Source organism: Apostichopus japonicus, chromosome 11 (assembly GCF_037975245.1).
Source record: "Apostichopus japonicus isolate 1M-3 chromosome 11, ASM3797524v1, whole genome shotgun sequence".
NCBI classification, from domain to species: domain Eukaryota; kingdom Metazoa; phylum Echinodermata; class Holothuroidea; order Aspidochirotida; family Stichopodidae; genus Apostichopus; species Apostichopus japonicus.
This window is the reverse complement of record NC_092571.1, coordinates 28,093,056-28,109,319: the sequence shown is the minus strand read 5'-3', so window position 1 is coordinate 28,109,319 and position 16,264 is coordinate 28,093,056. Positions and strand designations below refer to the sequence as shown.

Below are 16,264 nucleotides of genomic sequence, written 5' to 3'. Positions count from 1 at the left end.
TAGATTCAATTCAATAAATCAGACATCCAAATGTCATCAAGGTTTTTTTTCTTAAGTGAAACCGAGACCACTTTCCCAGCTATGGTCACTTTCTTTCTATCTCTCTTTGGTGATTTTTAATGCAGGATGAAGAGCTTGAAGACCTCCCAGAATTGAATCAGACCATGGCTAAACTAGTAGCCACACAATTTTGGACCACACCCATCCAATCAAATGATGTCCTGATAGTGCCCTTAGCGGAAGAATACCCAGTAAAGAAGAAACAAGAACTGTACACTGATCCGTCCATCTTCAGAGAACTTGATGCCCACGCTATAAGAGTAAGTGAAATTAAACATTTAAAACATGTATTTTTTATAATGAACTTGATAATGTAATAATCTCAAAGTACAGAACCTTGTTTTTGTCTCAATGGTTGTAATTGAGTGTATCATTTTCTTTGTAGTAAAGATCCGCTATGGTATCCACCTTATTCAGTATCTTTAATAACTCACCACAATTTAATCAAAATTTGGTTCAATATTATCATCATCTTAATGTACACTTTTGCATAGTCAAATCCATGGTATATTATGTTTAAAACATATTGGCATGGATAAGCACATGCCAGATTTCATTGTTTGCCACAACTTTTCCCAAATTTCTATAAACCTAGTTCATTTTTCATTTACAGTTTTCTTTGCTACTTGAAATAAGCATAAAGTAAATCTCCTATCCATAAGTTTTGTTTGGGAATATCTCCAATGCAAACCATTGCCATATTTATAATTAATGTTTGCCTGATGCACCCTCAACATTATCCTGTCTTGTATTGTGGTCATTTGTCCTATAAACAATTCCACTTACATTATCCATTCCATCTCTGTTCATATAAGTAAGTGACAAGTGATATTTTAACACATCGTAGCAAAGTGACTGCATTGCGCTAATAAGGTTACCTTTCATCAGAATATCTTAGAGTTCTGATGTTTGTGCAGCAGATTTGAATGTTCTGCATGAATTTTCAGTTGTCTGTAATAAAATACTATGGTTTCTATGTACAAAACTGTTATGCATCTAGTTTACACTTGTATCGCAATATGCCAAATTGGTATTGCATTTTGTGATGCGATACCGGATAAATTCTGAGATAATATCTGTGATATTAAAGTGAAAGTGGTGGTATGTATCTATTACTATATAGTCTGTTTCACCTCTGCTGCAGTCTGTCAGTATTGTGATATTTTAAAGGTACAGTAGATCAAAACAATGATATCAGGAGCATTTAAGTGTGAATAACACTCAAATGTAAACTGTGGCATTGTGATGTTTATCCATCAACAATCACCACATGTTAACTTTTACCTTGTGACATTAGTTTCATCTGTTTAATATTGAAGTTGATCAAGTTTCATCTCACCAAATGTATCCATATAAACCATAAATATCTCTCCAAAACATTGATGTTCCTTCGTTGTTTATATGTGTTCAATAAAGAAACTAGGGATGTTTTGAAATTTAAAAAATTGCTCATACAGTCATACCTTATTCTTCTTGTACAATTGTTTAGTTCTGAACTGCCTTTTTAGTACATTCTTTTATACATGGAACTGCATAGCATGAAGTAAATAGTAGTGATATGAAAACAGTTTTGTAGTTCTGTTCAGGTTTTAACAAGAAGAATGAGTTTGCTTCAGTTTGTTATTGACTTACGCTATTATTATCATTATTTATAAACATGACATGTTCTTTAGTAATAAGGAAAGTAAGCGGTTCAATTTTTTTTCCATTATGTGAACATTGTTACCATTTCATCACAAGTTTCTAAAGTGCACAAACACAATTAATTCGTTGAAATTTACTACACCCAGTATTTCATTTGACCAACTAGTAATGTATCTCTGGACAGATCGCCTTAATAGGTAATCAACACTAAACCCTTGATAAATCACTATTAAACTAGGCATGTCTCTGAGTCTTGGAGAGTAAACCACTATTTTAAATAAACATGGTGACCAAAACTTTCATCTTTATTTAAAGCATTTTTAATTGAAGCTATTTTTGCGCTATGTAAAATTTTAACAGGAAAACTAGAGTTTTCCTAAAACTTAGACTCATAGTGACAGTGTGGATTAAACCTTAGGAGCTGTATTGAATATTGTTTCCTCATGATTTTATGATTTCTTCGGCGATTTATGTGTCATATTTTTAGTTGAGTTGCATGCTTTTCCTATAAATAGGGTGCAGATACTCCCCATTTGGTAAACGATTATCCAGAAAGAAGAGAAACTAGCGGAGGTAGAGATAGAACTCAGAGAGATGCATCAATAGATGAAGATGACAATCGCAAATGTCGCGGTGAATCTCAAGACTCAGAAGATGAGGAAATGTTTGTACGAGAGAAGCCAATGCACAAAGGGAATGGTTACAGCCAAAGTTCAGTAGTGGGTGCTACTCCAGCAACATTTCTGCAAGAGGGAGAGTCTGTCATGAGGTCCAGATATCCGAAGACCAAGGAGAATGAGGAATCAGAAGCAAGGGATGACTTTATTCCATCTCATGAATCTGACATGAACATGAATTACTACCAGACTAGGGACAAGGAGAAGACAGCAGTCATGATGGAAGATACTGATCTGGACTTGAAAGATTATGAACAGGCTATTTTTGCAATTCTAGAGGATGAAGAGGCGGGCAGGCTAGGTTCTGATGAAGATACCCTGGCAGATGTGGAAGAGCCCCTGGGAGGAGATGGAACAGTTTTAACTCAGCAGGAAATAACACATTTAGAGGAAGATTTGGAAGTGTATAATCTGACAATTACAGCTAGTCTTAAAGAGGAGTGGAAAATTTCACCAGATGAAGAGCTGGATCTGATGCTGTTGGAACATTGTCAGAATGTCTCTGTGATGCGGAAGAGAGTACACGAAGAGAAGATGAAACTTGAGATGCAGAAGACTTGGGAGGCAAAAAAAGAGGAATGTGCGATATTGATCAAGTTTGCAGATGTCAGTTTGGATTGCGATATTGTCAAATTTGCGAGACTTAGTTACCAGAAGGAGTAATTCAATATAATCCAAGAGAGGATAAGAAGAAGATGTTTTGATATATGTTGACTCAGTACCTTGATTTATATTACACATGCCTTAAGAATACAAGATTTATATTTTTAGAAAGCGAAATAGAGTTGACCAAACAATCATGCCTGAGACAGCTGATAAGAAGACTTAAATTTGGTATCTTTTTATATACTTACTGTATGTCATGTCTGTGATTACAATGATATAAAGGCTAACTTAAAACAGTACTACGTATCGACTCCAATTATGTTGGAAGTGCTCAAGGTTGTCAGCGGGCCCTGATATTACATCAGATTTTTCACTTATTTCAGATGGATTAGTGTAATACGAACGTGATTTGAAATGCTTTAGCAATTTTAGCCTGTTATTGATTATTGAAATGAAGTGAATCATGGTTAACTTTTCTGTGTAGGTGAGATCCTTTTTCTTTCCTTTTCGATCATGTTTGCAGGAACTAAAATTGTCGCTTTAAACAATCGATACAGTATCATCATAAAGTAGTTAAGTATCTTGATAGAGGTGGTTTCTGTATTTATCAGTCACAATAGACATGTTATGATGATGCTTCCTCGTAAAAGGTTATAATATATTACAAAACTTGTTATTTCTCAATTTCCAAAGTTCACAAGTATTGATAAACTACAAGGATCAGTACACAAATGGTCATTACCTGGGTAGATTGTAGGTGGAAATATTGAGAGCAGTGGGCTGCGATGAGTATTTGTCAAATTTAAATGAGGTAGACTTTATAGCTGGGTTTTATAATTGTCTGGGACAATTGATCAGTAAAGCGGTAGTTTCGTACTGATCAACTTAGCTGTACTACATAATCAAATCAAATTTAAGAAAATATATAGCAACTCTGTATTAATTTAAATGAGGTAGACTTGATAAAGCTTTACAAAACTGCCTGGGATAATTATTCTACCCAAAGGGGACCTTCAAACTGATCAACCATGCTTTTATCACTGATTTAAAAAAAAAAATCTAATTTAAGAAAAATTACAGCAAGTGTATATCAGACTGTGTGAAAGTTATTTTATCATATTGAATGTATACTTAGGTATAAAGATGAACTTGAATATATACTTATACTGTATCAAAGTATCATTGATTATTTGAATCATTCTGCACTATGTTCAACATTTCAATTTTGTATAGAGGATTGTTTACTCCATATATTTGTGGTTCAAGTTTTGAACTCAGTTTTGCACAGCTGTTTCCATACAGGCCCAACAAGGTTGACCTCGTGTAGAACATTTATTTTGAGACTGAGGTATTAATTGATGAGCAACATCAATTATAAAACTCCAAAGTAACTTTAAGATGGATGAGATGAGTTCACATTGCATACTGGTGCAGTCTCAAATTGCATTAGAAAATTATGTCTGCAAAATGGATCTTTTCTTTGGACACGTGTTAGTAAGTGTTCATTCTGAATAATCAGTTTTTAATCAGAAGTAATTGAAGAAAATCTATCAATTTTCATCTGTACTCTGTTTTTGTTGCAAGGTGTACTGCATTCAAATGGTCAAGTTAACCTTTTGGTTAGGTAATTAGAAACTGTGGCAAGTATTACAATGTTATAGAAGTAATGATTAGAATAAATACTTCAGATAAGTAAGAAATAGTGAAAAAGCATTATGAGTGTGAGAATTATGTGAAGGCATGATTTAAAGAGCTGCTACAGTAACACAATCAGAAAAAAACTCTAGAGGGTTTGTCTAACATCACAAAACACAACAGAATATAGAAAGTGTAAACAATCTTAAATTATTCCAATGGTTCTATGCCCCTACAACATGAGGAGTCAGGCAGCTAACATTTCTTCCCTGCCCGATGGGGTCAACGCTTTGTTCATTTATCATGACTATTATTTGTTTTGGCATTCTTTGTAGTTAGCCCAGACAGTCAGCCTGGTGACTCAACCAACCTTTTCATCCTTGGTGAATGAGCTAACCAGCATAGGTATCACAGAGCTGGAGAAGGCAAGACTGATCTTTCGTTGGATCACTGCACAGAATTGTGACGAAATGAACCTCAATGATGTAGTCGATGACACCCCTCTTGGAGTCTTGAAGGGCCTTTACCAGAAAATGATCACCTTCTCGACATTGTTTATGCGTATGTGCAGGTGAGCATTTCTCCTTTAGGCCGCTGCTGTGTTGAGCCTAAAGTGAACATAATAGAATTAAGAAGGAGCATTGGTGTTCTTAATTTGGTAATTTTGAAGTATCTCATACTTGAAAACACATTCTGTGATTAAAATACCCAGTTGTTTTGCAATTGAAATGAAACATGGCCTTTGATATGCTAGAGAAACCAAAAGTGGTCAGTACCATACACTGCAGCTGTATCTTCTGTTCCTGGTAGGCAGGTTCAGCACAGCAGACTTTTCAGATAAAGTGAGATGTCATTTAAATAATCAGACAGCTCTTTGATCAGGCTTTGATAATTTGTTTCATCATGTAAGAAGCTAGATGGCTAAGTCAAAATTGTTAATTGGTAGCAAGTAATGTTAATTTGTCTAAACCTGGTGATGTTTACATGACTTGTCAAACAATTCCCATATTTAGTATCCAAATCGAATTGGACTGGAGTCAAAGTACCAGAGGCAAGTCAGTAACTCTAGCAATAATGAGAATAAAGAAAAAAACCTTAACCTTGCCATGTGTGAAGTATGTTTTACTTTAAAACTTGTTATACCTAGTCAAAATTATGCTTTGGAAAACATGTATGGTGTGGACACAATTGTAAATAATGCCTTCCTTAGAAGACAGGTTGTACTTAACAGAATATATCATAGGGCATTAATATCCCAGAATTGTTAACTACTCCACTAGGAACATAACAAGCCACTGAATAAGACTGTGTCCTTTGTAAAATTGTTGTTCACAGGCTACTTTAAATGTTAAATTTAAATATTACACTTTCATTCTACCAATTTTTAGATTTGTCAGTCTACAGTGTGTTGAGATTACTGGGATTGCCAAGATGAAAGGTTATACTCCTGGTACGGAAATCTCCTTTCAAGACCCTTCTCACCATCACACCTGGAATGCAGTGAGAATTGATGGTTACTGGCATTTTCTTGATTGCAACTGGGGTGTTTCTCACATTCCTGGATCAGTGACCTTTGACCCATTCAGATTTGAATATGATGAGCACTACTTCTTGGCTGACCCAGAGGTCATAATATCCAGCCATTTTCCAAATGATTCCTCCTGGCAGTTGCTGCGGGAAGCTGTCACGCTAGAAGTTTTCAACAAAGCTGTTCTCCTTAAGCCTGACTTTTTCAAGTATGGCTTTGGTCTCCACGATCACACACAGGCTGTCCTCCAGGCACCGTACGGCGAGATAAACATCAAGATAACGTGTCCTCCAGGGTTTCTGTTGTCCTGCCGTCTCTCTGAGGCCTATTCAGGAAGTGAGAAATCCTCCCAAGGCATCTTGTATGATCAATATGAATTCATCCATCAGGTGGGCGATAACGTGATGGCTTGCTATGTTCGTATTCCAGATGTTGGCGCCTTTCATTTAACTCTCTTTGCTAAAAGACAATTCATCGATGGTGAACTGAATGTGGAAAGCCCCACAGAGATTTGCCGATATCTCATCTACTGTCATGCCCCCAGTAAGGACGTTGCGCCCCTTCCATTGGCGCCTGCAGACCACTGGGGACCCATTGGGGTCATGAACGCTGGTTTAGTCCCCGTCTCTCACCGTACTGGTGTCATCTTCTCTCAGGACAATCGAAATACCCACATAGTGTTTGAGATGACGATGAAGATGTCCTTCTACCATTCATTGACAGCTTGGGGCAAAGATGAGTCCCATCTGAAACCATATGCAATGCAACGGAATGTAAATAATCAACTAATAGTCACATTTGCACCGCCCCGTCCAGATCGTTACGGTCTTCACATCTTTGTGGTGTATCAAGGACATTCAAACCCAGCTCATCTCTGCAGCTACCTGGTCGTCGCAAATTCTGCAAGACCCTCCGTGCAGCCATTCCCGCTGCTTCGTGAACACGAACAATGGGGCCCAACGAAGGCATTCGATGGGCTTGAACTATTTCCCATCTCAAATGTCGATCCCTTTATCGTGGCCGAGGGATCAATCTTGATTATAGAGGTAGGACATTACCAGCAGCGTGAATTTGTGTTCCATTTCTACCATGAGGGTAGGGAAATGCATCAAGATGTGCAAATGCAGACGGCAAACCAGCAATGCTCTTTTGTTGTGGACTTAAAACCTAAAGGGTTTTTTGTCCTGAAGATTTTTGCAAAAGAAGCTCACTTACAAGGAATCCCATTCACTCATGTGTTTAACTACCTTATTCAAAAAATTTGATATCAAATGATCTTATCCGATTTAAGGCCACATTCAGTCTTTCAGTATGGTATGGATAATTTTATTTTTATTATTATTTTTTTTTATAGAATCCTCAAGCGTACTTGAACTTTTAGTTTCACATATGTATGATAACATGCATCTCTGATAAAGGTTCTTTTTGGATGTATCAGTCACTGTATTGAACAATTCTGGTGCAAATGATGCTAGCTTTGATATAAGTGGAGACTATAACTGTTGGAATACTGGTTTGACTCTTAAAAATGCTCAGCTTCCTTCCACTAGCGAAGGTTTTCTTTCAGAAATAGACAAAATATCAGCTATGGTGACATAACCCAGTTGGTAAATTTTGTTAGCTAAATATATTTTTTACTATTTACTGTTATGTGAAAACAATTCCACTTTGCAAGATATATTAGTGTTGCATTCCAGAAGGTACAATGCAGTTGATTTAATATTCTATGAATAGTTGTGATGTTTGTGCTGTAACATTTCCATGATTTGTAGTTTCTTCTTTTGTACAATTCAAATGAACATTGATAGAAATAACCTAATGCAGTGTGCACTCTGTTGATGTTTTGTAATTTTGTAACAATGTTTTCTTTATCTTGTAGTCTCTTAATTTAATGATTAATTAGATATTCATTACACTAGCCTTATTGTGATTTTTCTGTACATTTCAATCTGTAGTCTTTACCTATATGTTGCCTTCCTAAGACTTGTCAAAAGAGTGTCTAATTTACGTAATATTTGTTTCTAAACACCATGTTTTCCCCCAAACCACCTTGAATAATTGTGCTTGGCATTACGTTTGAGGTAATTTCCATCTCCATGTTAATTTTTCTAAGACTGATCAATATAGTGCCTAATGTAACCAATATTATTTTCTAAATTTCTTTCCCGCAAATACCACCTTGAATGCATGAAACTAATATACTTAAAGACGTTTTTCCGTTCTAGAGTATGAACTATACTTAATTGAGCTAGGAGTGACCATTGTATCAATTTAATTAATTTCTTTTTAAGGTACTGCAACTTTTCAGGTTTGAAAATATTTTGTATCGACAAATTGTTTAACACTATAATGCTTTTTCTTCCAGTTTAAATTAATTTGTCTGCATCATAGTGATATATTCAGAGGGATCACAGTATCTGCATTAAGTCATAGTGCAGACGATTGTATTCTATTTTCTTCCAATCACAATGATGGACAGTTTTAACTGTTTCTCCGTTCGAGGCTCATGTATTAAGGCATGCCATCAGGCATTGTGTCATATGAAAAAAAGACAAACAGAGTTAATTTCGAAATGAAGTTACATACTCTGTATAAATGGAAAGGCAAATTGAAAATAAATACAGAATATAATGAAATTACTGAATTTTTATGTTTTTTTTTTTAAGTACAATCAAGATTAAAAGGTCATACAGATGTAAGGCATAGTTATGATTAATATAATAATGATAAATACACCATTCCTCAATAACCACCGGTTACCACAATTTAGTTCCTATTTAACATCGCATGCATTTAACTTCAGTCCGACTACTTATCCATTTACTTGTTAACTTGTGCCGTCGAGTCGTGTCCGACCCCTGGTGATGACCATGACTTCCATCCTCCAATCCTTCCGGCTCCTGGTTGCCACTCGCAGTCTATCCAGAGTCAGCTCAGTCGCCTGCTTGACACCATCCATCCATCTTGCTCGTGGCCTGCCCCTCTTCCGTGATCCATCACCCTTCCCACCATTATTGATTTTTCCACTCGCATGATATGTCCGAAACAATTTAGTTGCTGCCTCAGGATCTGTGCTTCCAGTGGAAGTGAGGGTTTTAATTGCTCCATAACCGAGATGTTCGTTCTGTGTGCAGTCCAAGGGATTTTCAATAGCCTGCGCCAGCACCACAATTAAAAACTGTCTATTCTTTCCCTCATTCCCTTTGTTATTGTCCATGATTCACTCCCATAAAGCACAACTGGGAAAACTAGTACTCTCATCAGTTGACTCATCGTTATTATTGAAATTGCTTTGTCCTTCCAAATCTTGCTTAGCCCCGTCACAACAGCTCTTCCGAGAGCTATCCGTCTCACAATCTCTTCCTTACAAGTACCATTGTCATCAATTCTAGAACTGAGAAAGTTAAAGTCGTGTACTATTTTAACTTTGTTTCCATCCAGAATAATTTCGTCTACCACGTTTACCACGCTTTTACCTTAGTTTACCTCAATTTACCATACTTTTACCACGCTCTTACCCCAAGTTTACCGTAGATTTACTATGCTTTTACCTTAGTTTTACCTCAATTTACCATGATTTTTCACTAATTGTAGGACAGTTTTACCTAACATTGAGCATGATTTTGTCCTAACTTCAATCAGCATGTATACCATATATTTCTTTGAATTTCACCCATCAGTGTACTGTATCATAATTTGGTTATATGCCTTTACCCTTATTGTAATGGTTGTATGCCTGACATGTAAGTCCTCAGTTGTAGAATGCAACAGTTTTTAATTCATCAAATCCATGGAGGATTCACACATGAGAAAGCTTTGTTGAATTTCAATTACCCTAGATGGTATGATTCCTGACTCTCTTCTTTTGACTTAATTGGTAGTCCAGATTGGACTTTTGATCTTTGATCTCAAAGACTTGTTTTAAATGAAAATAGTACTCTGATCATGATATGATATGATATGATACACCTCGTATTACGCTTCCACCCGAAGGTGCTTCAGCAGACTAAGGAAATCCTTAGTCGGAAATTATTGAGGTTCCAAGTTTTTGTGCGTGGAAGGACACCGGCGAAACTCGCCTTCTCTTTTCGAATAGTGCCCTGAAGTAACGAGGCAGGGGTGTGTAGTCCTGCTCCCGGGACCGCAATTTAACGTCCCCTCCGAAGGACGTGAGTACCGCTTTCCACGTGTAGCCACTTTCCTACCACGAGAAAGGAGCGGGGTGAAAATTGGTGTCAGTGTCGACACCGAGGTTTGAACCAGGGACCTCAGGTACTGCAGTATGTACTCTCCCGTTCTGCCACCTCACCGCTCTGTACTCTGATCATAGATACATAGACTTGTCAAGTCATTTAATGGACCTGACAGAGAATACCCAAATCTGAAGACACTGATTGGTCAATTTTTGTGTGCCACAGTGTTGAGGCACAGAAGCTGTGCCTTATGTGTGCTAGTTCATATAGTTCTTTTTCATTTTAAAGGCTTTTAGGTTCTCCCTAATAATGAAAAAAGAATTAATTGTTGTCTCCTCTCAAATATATCAGGGATTCCATGAAGGAATTCTCTATGTATCTATCCTCAGCTTGTTTTTTTTTAGGAAAAGAGATGCATACTATAACATATAAGAATAGCAGTTTGTCTCTCTTCTTTATTCAACTCATATCCACAGGTAATTTATATTGCCAACATTAAGATATGAATAGAACAAAAGGTTTGTCATATCAGTATTGCAAAAATATGGGACAAAATCATGGAAAATTGCTGTAAATGTACCATCATGTTTCATAGTGTGACCCATATATGTTCTACTGTGGTAAAATCATGGTACAATTATGGTAAATTTACCATAGTATAATTGCACCATATAGTTTTACCCTATTTTTTACTGTGGTTAATCATGGCACAATTGTAGGAATTTCACATATGTAGTTTATGTACCATATAAACTTACCCTACTTTTACTACAGTAATATCATTGTAAAACTATGGTAAATTTACCGTAGTAAATGTACCATACTTTTACCCTACTTTTACCGCGGTTATACCATGGTAAAACTGTGGTTAATTTACCGTAGTAAATGTACCGCACTTTATCCCTACTTATACCGCGGTAATATAATGGTAAAACTGCGGTTAATTTACCGCGGTAAATGTACCACACTTTTACCGCGGTAATACCATGGTAAAACTGTGGTAAATTTACCGTAGTAAATGTACCACACTTTTACCGCGGTAAAACCATGGTAAAAGTGCGGTAAATTTACCGCAGTAAATGTACCGCACTTTTACCCTACTTATACCGCGGTAGTATCATGGTAAAACTGCGGTAAATTTACCGCGGTAAATGTACCGCACTTTTACCCTATTTATACCGCGGTAATATCATGGTAAAACTGCGGTAAATTTACCGCAGTAAATGTACCGCACTTTTACCATACTTTTACCGCGGTAATACCATGGTAAAACTGCGGTAAATGTACCGCGGTTGATTTTACCACAATTTTACCACACATTTACCCTATTTACCACACATTTACCATAGTTTACCGAGTAAAATTAGGGTACATTTTTTGCTGGGGACTTTCCATTTGCTAGTGACTTTACAGCTTTTCTGACTTATTATCGGTGCTTCATCTTCGTAGGTCCCTTCCGTAAATTGTGTGGTGATATTGTGATCACTTCTGTACAAGTCTTCTGTATAAACACGCCATCTCTCCTTTACAAGTGACTCTTCACAGAGATCACCTCCTGCATTGCTCTTCAGACTTCCAACCCCCAGTTTGAACTCTCCTGTGATGTCTCGGATCTTCTTGAAAACGTCTCTTGTTCTCCCCCCCCCCCCTTTGATTGTCTGCTTCAATTTCAGCGCAAACTCTATTCAGATGATTTTCTTTGTCCTTCCTTACCTGATATTGGAAATCGGCATTCAGTTGTCGGAACTCTCTATTGTGAATCCCTTGTTTCTTTGCCTCCCTTCTTTTATCTTCAATTTCTATTGCTTTCTTTGACAGCCACTTGCTATTCTTTTGCTTTTTAGCTCTTGGGATGTTCTTTTCTGCTGCCTTTTCATGATGTCTTCTACCTCCTGCCACAATTCATCCGGTTCCCTCTCAGTTTAGTCTAGTGCTGCGAAGGAGTTCTTGACCTCTATGTTGTATCTTTCTGGGATCTCGTTCAGGCTGTATTTGTTGACTCTATCTTGCTTCTTGACCTTCCTCAATTTGATATGCATTATGGCAACTAGCAGTTCGTCTGTGCCACAGTCAACACCTGGCAGTGTATTTGCTGATTTAACTGCCCATTGCCACCGTTTACAAACAAGAGTATAGTCAATTTGGTTACAGTATTGTCTATCTGGGGAGGTTCATGTGTATAATCTGCGTTTTGGTTGTTGAAACCAGGTGTTTGAAATAACCAGCCGGTTTGCCTCGCAGAAACCTAACATGCGTTCACCTGCCTCGTTCCTCTCACCCAGGCCATATCTCCCACTGATGCCAGCAACTGCTTCTTCTCCAACCTTGGCATTCCAGTCTCCGATAATAACCAGTGCATCACCTCTTGGCACGCTGTCAACTAGGTCTTGTAGTCTGCCATAGAAGTTGTGTTTGTCTTCAAGGGTGACCATCCAGCCTGATTGAAATCATCCTGTCATTCACCGGGTTGTAGCCTAACACACTCGCCGCTGTAGTCTTGTTACAGATCAGTGCAACACCATTTCTTTTGATGCGCTCATGTCCAGAGAAGAACACCTTGCATCCATTTGACTCGAAGTGGCTCATGCCAATCCATCTGAGCTCACTTATACCCAAGATCTCAACTGCTGTTCTCTCCATCTCTTTGAAAACTATATCCAGTTTACCAATCTGTTCATCGTTCTTACATTCCATGTTCCTATTTTATGTTCCTTACTGAAGTTCATCCTGCCACTGATGGTCCTGTGCAACACTATTTCTTTTGATGCGCTCATGTCTCTGCACTTCCCGTGGGATTGAATGCAGCCACGTCATTTCTACAAGCTCTGGTGACAGGAAGTTGCTCTTCCCCGGTAGTAGGTTTAGTGCTTTCAGGCCCGCGGGTCCCACCGTCCGGCACAATATCTGTTCTCGTAATGTCTGTCATGGTCATGTTCTTGGCAGATTACAGAAGTGGTTTGCCATTGCCTTCTTCCGGCCCAGGATATACCGCCCAGACATCGGTCCCGCCCTCTGTTAGCCTACAGCCAAGCAAGCCAAGCTCATTCTACAGCAGTTACCAGGGGATACGTTACTTTGCCACAAGTGCACAGCTCGGACGTAGAGGAACGGACTTCCATTAACCCCCCCCCCGTTGTCCATTACCTTTCATTGAAATGAAATTCAACCAAACAAAATATTAACTTCTGAATATTCTTAATTGTTGTAAACTGTTAATGTTAAAGTCTCCAAAATATTTTCTTTTTGGTAAATGTGTCGGTATTCCTTGTCGATGCTACAATGTTCGAGCTAGAGGTGGGGCAGGGGAGGGGTGGTGGTGGAGGAATGGGTATATGTTAAACACTCGCCAACCACAATGTGACCGTACTATGTGACGACATCCTGTATGTGAAAACAGCAACCAGATCAACGAGGCAGGAGAGGCGTTAGGGTTGCTTTCGCATCTCTGATGGGTGATAATTTGGAAGCAAACTAAAAGACGGTTGAAATGGAAACAGATCATAAACGACTTTCAAACTTTCTTAAAATATAAACTGAAACTCGGTATCGCTGAGAAATATTCCTAAGGCTACGTGAATAAGGCTACATAAGAATGGACCGTGAATACTGGTGTTTTGGTGTAATACAAAACATGTGGCAGTCCTAAGCGTTATAACGTCTGCATTACAGAAAACCGTTTATATCATCGTCAGTTCGTAATATGTGCGACCAAATTTATGATAACGTAATCATATGCCTAATTAAGACGTTCTCAAATCCATGTCAAAACAAAAGACCTCAATGATCGCAATATATGATGCATATCTTGTTTATGTTTACGGTTGATTAGGCCAATTTGGTGCTTGTATCATGTAAGCAGACGTATATATGTAAATGATGTACTGTATGCCATATAACTGTGAATATATTATCACACTGCATTAGCATTTATTTCGTATGTTTATGTACGAGAATAAGGTTTACAAATTCGAGAGCAATGTAAGTTTAACATTTAGTCCCTTTATAATACACTTTAAATCTTAAACGTTAGGACACGTAGAACTTGTTTTAATTGTTGATTTTCCAGGGGGCGGGGCGCCCCCAACCCCTCCCCCCGGACCCCAACCCCTCCCCCCGGATATGCTCCTGTAGTACGTAACTATCACATGACACACGGAAGAGAATGTAACGTTCACGTGCAGTCAGTTAGTCAAATTCTGCAAGCTGCAATACGAACAGGTTTAAATCTTCGGAATTTGTTTCTTTTACAGATTACTCCATAAATGAGGACATCGCGCTTTGTTAACTCTAAATTCGTTCATACCTTGCATTTTAATATGTCCGGGTGAGTGTTGTTAATTATTGTATGATTATCATTAACCGTACGGAAAAGTTATTTTCGAATTAAACTAAGTATTGCGTGTATTGGACACGACACGTATATTCATGTGCATTCAGACACGACACTGTGCTACAACGCTGTAGCCTACAGGTGGATTGTTTCTTGCAAATATGTTTCTTGTTGTTCTGACTAGGTGGCTTCAGTGATGCTTGGTGATTCAAATTGGCAATAATTAAGTTGCTAGGACTCACAAATTATGTGACTTCACATTCTTAAAAAAATTCTTGAAAACGAATGCAAAATGCTACTTTAAAGACATCCTTTTTTTATGAATGATTACATGAATTGTACGCTTGGTAGGGAGTAATTTATTATCATGGAATGTGATTACGTCATACCCATTGGCGTAGGAGTCCAATTTGATTTTTGGGGGGGGGGGGGCTGTAACGGCTTGCCCGAAAAATATAACTAAAATTATTCGCCGAAAATTTATTCTGCACTACTGGGGGTCATTTTAACAATTTTGTTAATATAATACAGTGAAGAAGACAATCACCGTACGAACTCCCGAGTTGCTTTGAAATCATTGCCGTAACTCGTACGCTTACACAATCACACGCAACTCCCACAACAATTCAGTTGAAATTTCGGTAGGGATATGATCTGAAAATATATTAATTTTTTGTAGTAATTTACATTCATATAGTTATGAGAAATAACGAATAAATGAACTTACACGTGGTTATAGATACAGAAACTTTCTAGCTTTAGCAATCAACATCAGCCACCGGAATATCCCTTTAATGGGCTATGGTCGGTTGGAATAAAGAGATATAACGTCAGTGCTACTAGTAATATATCGTATGTCCCAGATATGACTTTTGTGATATTTGTTTAGTCATCTGGCAACAGAAGAGGTAAAAAATGTCAAAGGGCGATTCAGCAGAAATCTGTTTGCTCCCTTATTTACTTAACTGGTATCTTTACTAAAACAAAACAAATCTACCGGGATGTGGTTTTGTCCTATTGATTTACTGAATTAACAATTCTAACCCATGCACAGGAGTACCTCTTTAAAACAGATTCGAAACTAATAAGAGAATTTACTCAATAGTTTATGGCTTTTACTTTGTTTTCTCTTCGCATATAGAAAACCTCAGTGTGTGAAGTTGCTTTTATGCACTGTTTGGCTGTAACGCGGAAGTACCTTCAACAGTGTTCATTGTGAAAGTCCTAACATATAATAGTTTTGACTCTATCATGTTCTTACCATTCTAGAAAAGGGTAGATCATATTTCTATCATTGGCTCAGGCACCTTCACCACACCACCGTGCACCTTGCCAGTCACCAAAACATTTCAAGGTATTTTTCTTATATTGCAATATCCCTTATATTTTTATCACCAATTATCTCCAACACACTCCTGCTCTCTTTTTGCAAAACTGAATATTCTATCAATCTACAATATCAATCGCTATCAATGTGGCATACATATCTAAAATATTCAAAATAGCCAATTACCTGATACCTGTAGAGATATCAGATGTGTAGTGTGATGTTAATTCTTACCGATCCCGAACGGTTAACCTTATAAGTACA

At 37.6% G+C, this 16,264-nt stretch overlaps 1 protein-coding gene across 5 annotated transcripts in view; it reads left to right on the top strand.

The window, feature by feature from the left end:
• LOC139975577 (uncharacterized) overlaps positions 1 to 8,786 on the top strand; it is a 28,276-nt gene extending 19,490 nt beyond the window's left edge. For 4 of the 5 annotated variants that reach the window (XM_071983596.1, XM_071983594.1, XM_071983593.1 and 1 more), the window contains exons 14-16: positions 126 to 320; positions 4,958 to 5,193; positions 6,011 to 8,786. In XM_071983596.1, the coding sequence (XP_071839697.1) occupies positions 126 to 320; positions 4,958 to 5,193; positions 6,011 to 7,415 (1,836 nt within the window). In that variant the 3' untranslated portion in view covers positions 7,416 to 8,786. Of the gene's footprint in view, positions 1 to 125; positions 321 to 2,219; positions 4,904 to 4,957; positions 5,194 to 6,010 lie in introns of those variants that run through there. The other variant, XM_071983598.1, reaches the window with a different exon arrangement.
• Positions 8,787 to 16,264: the final 7,478 nt, after the last annotated feature.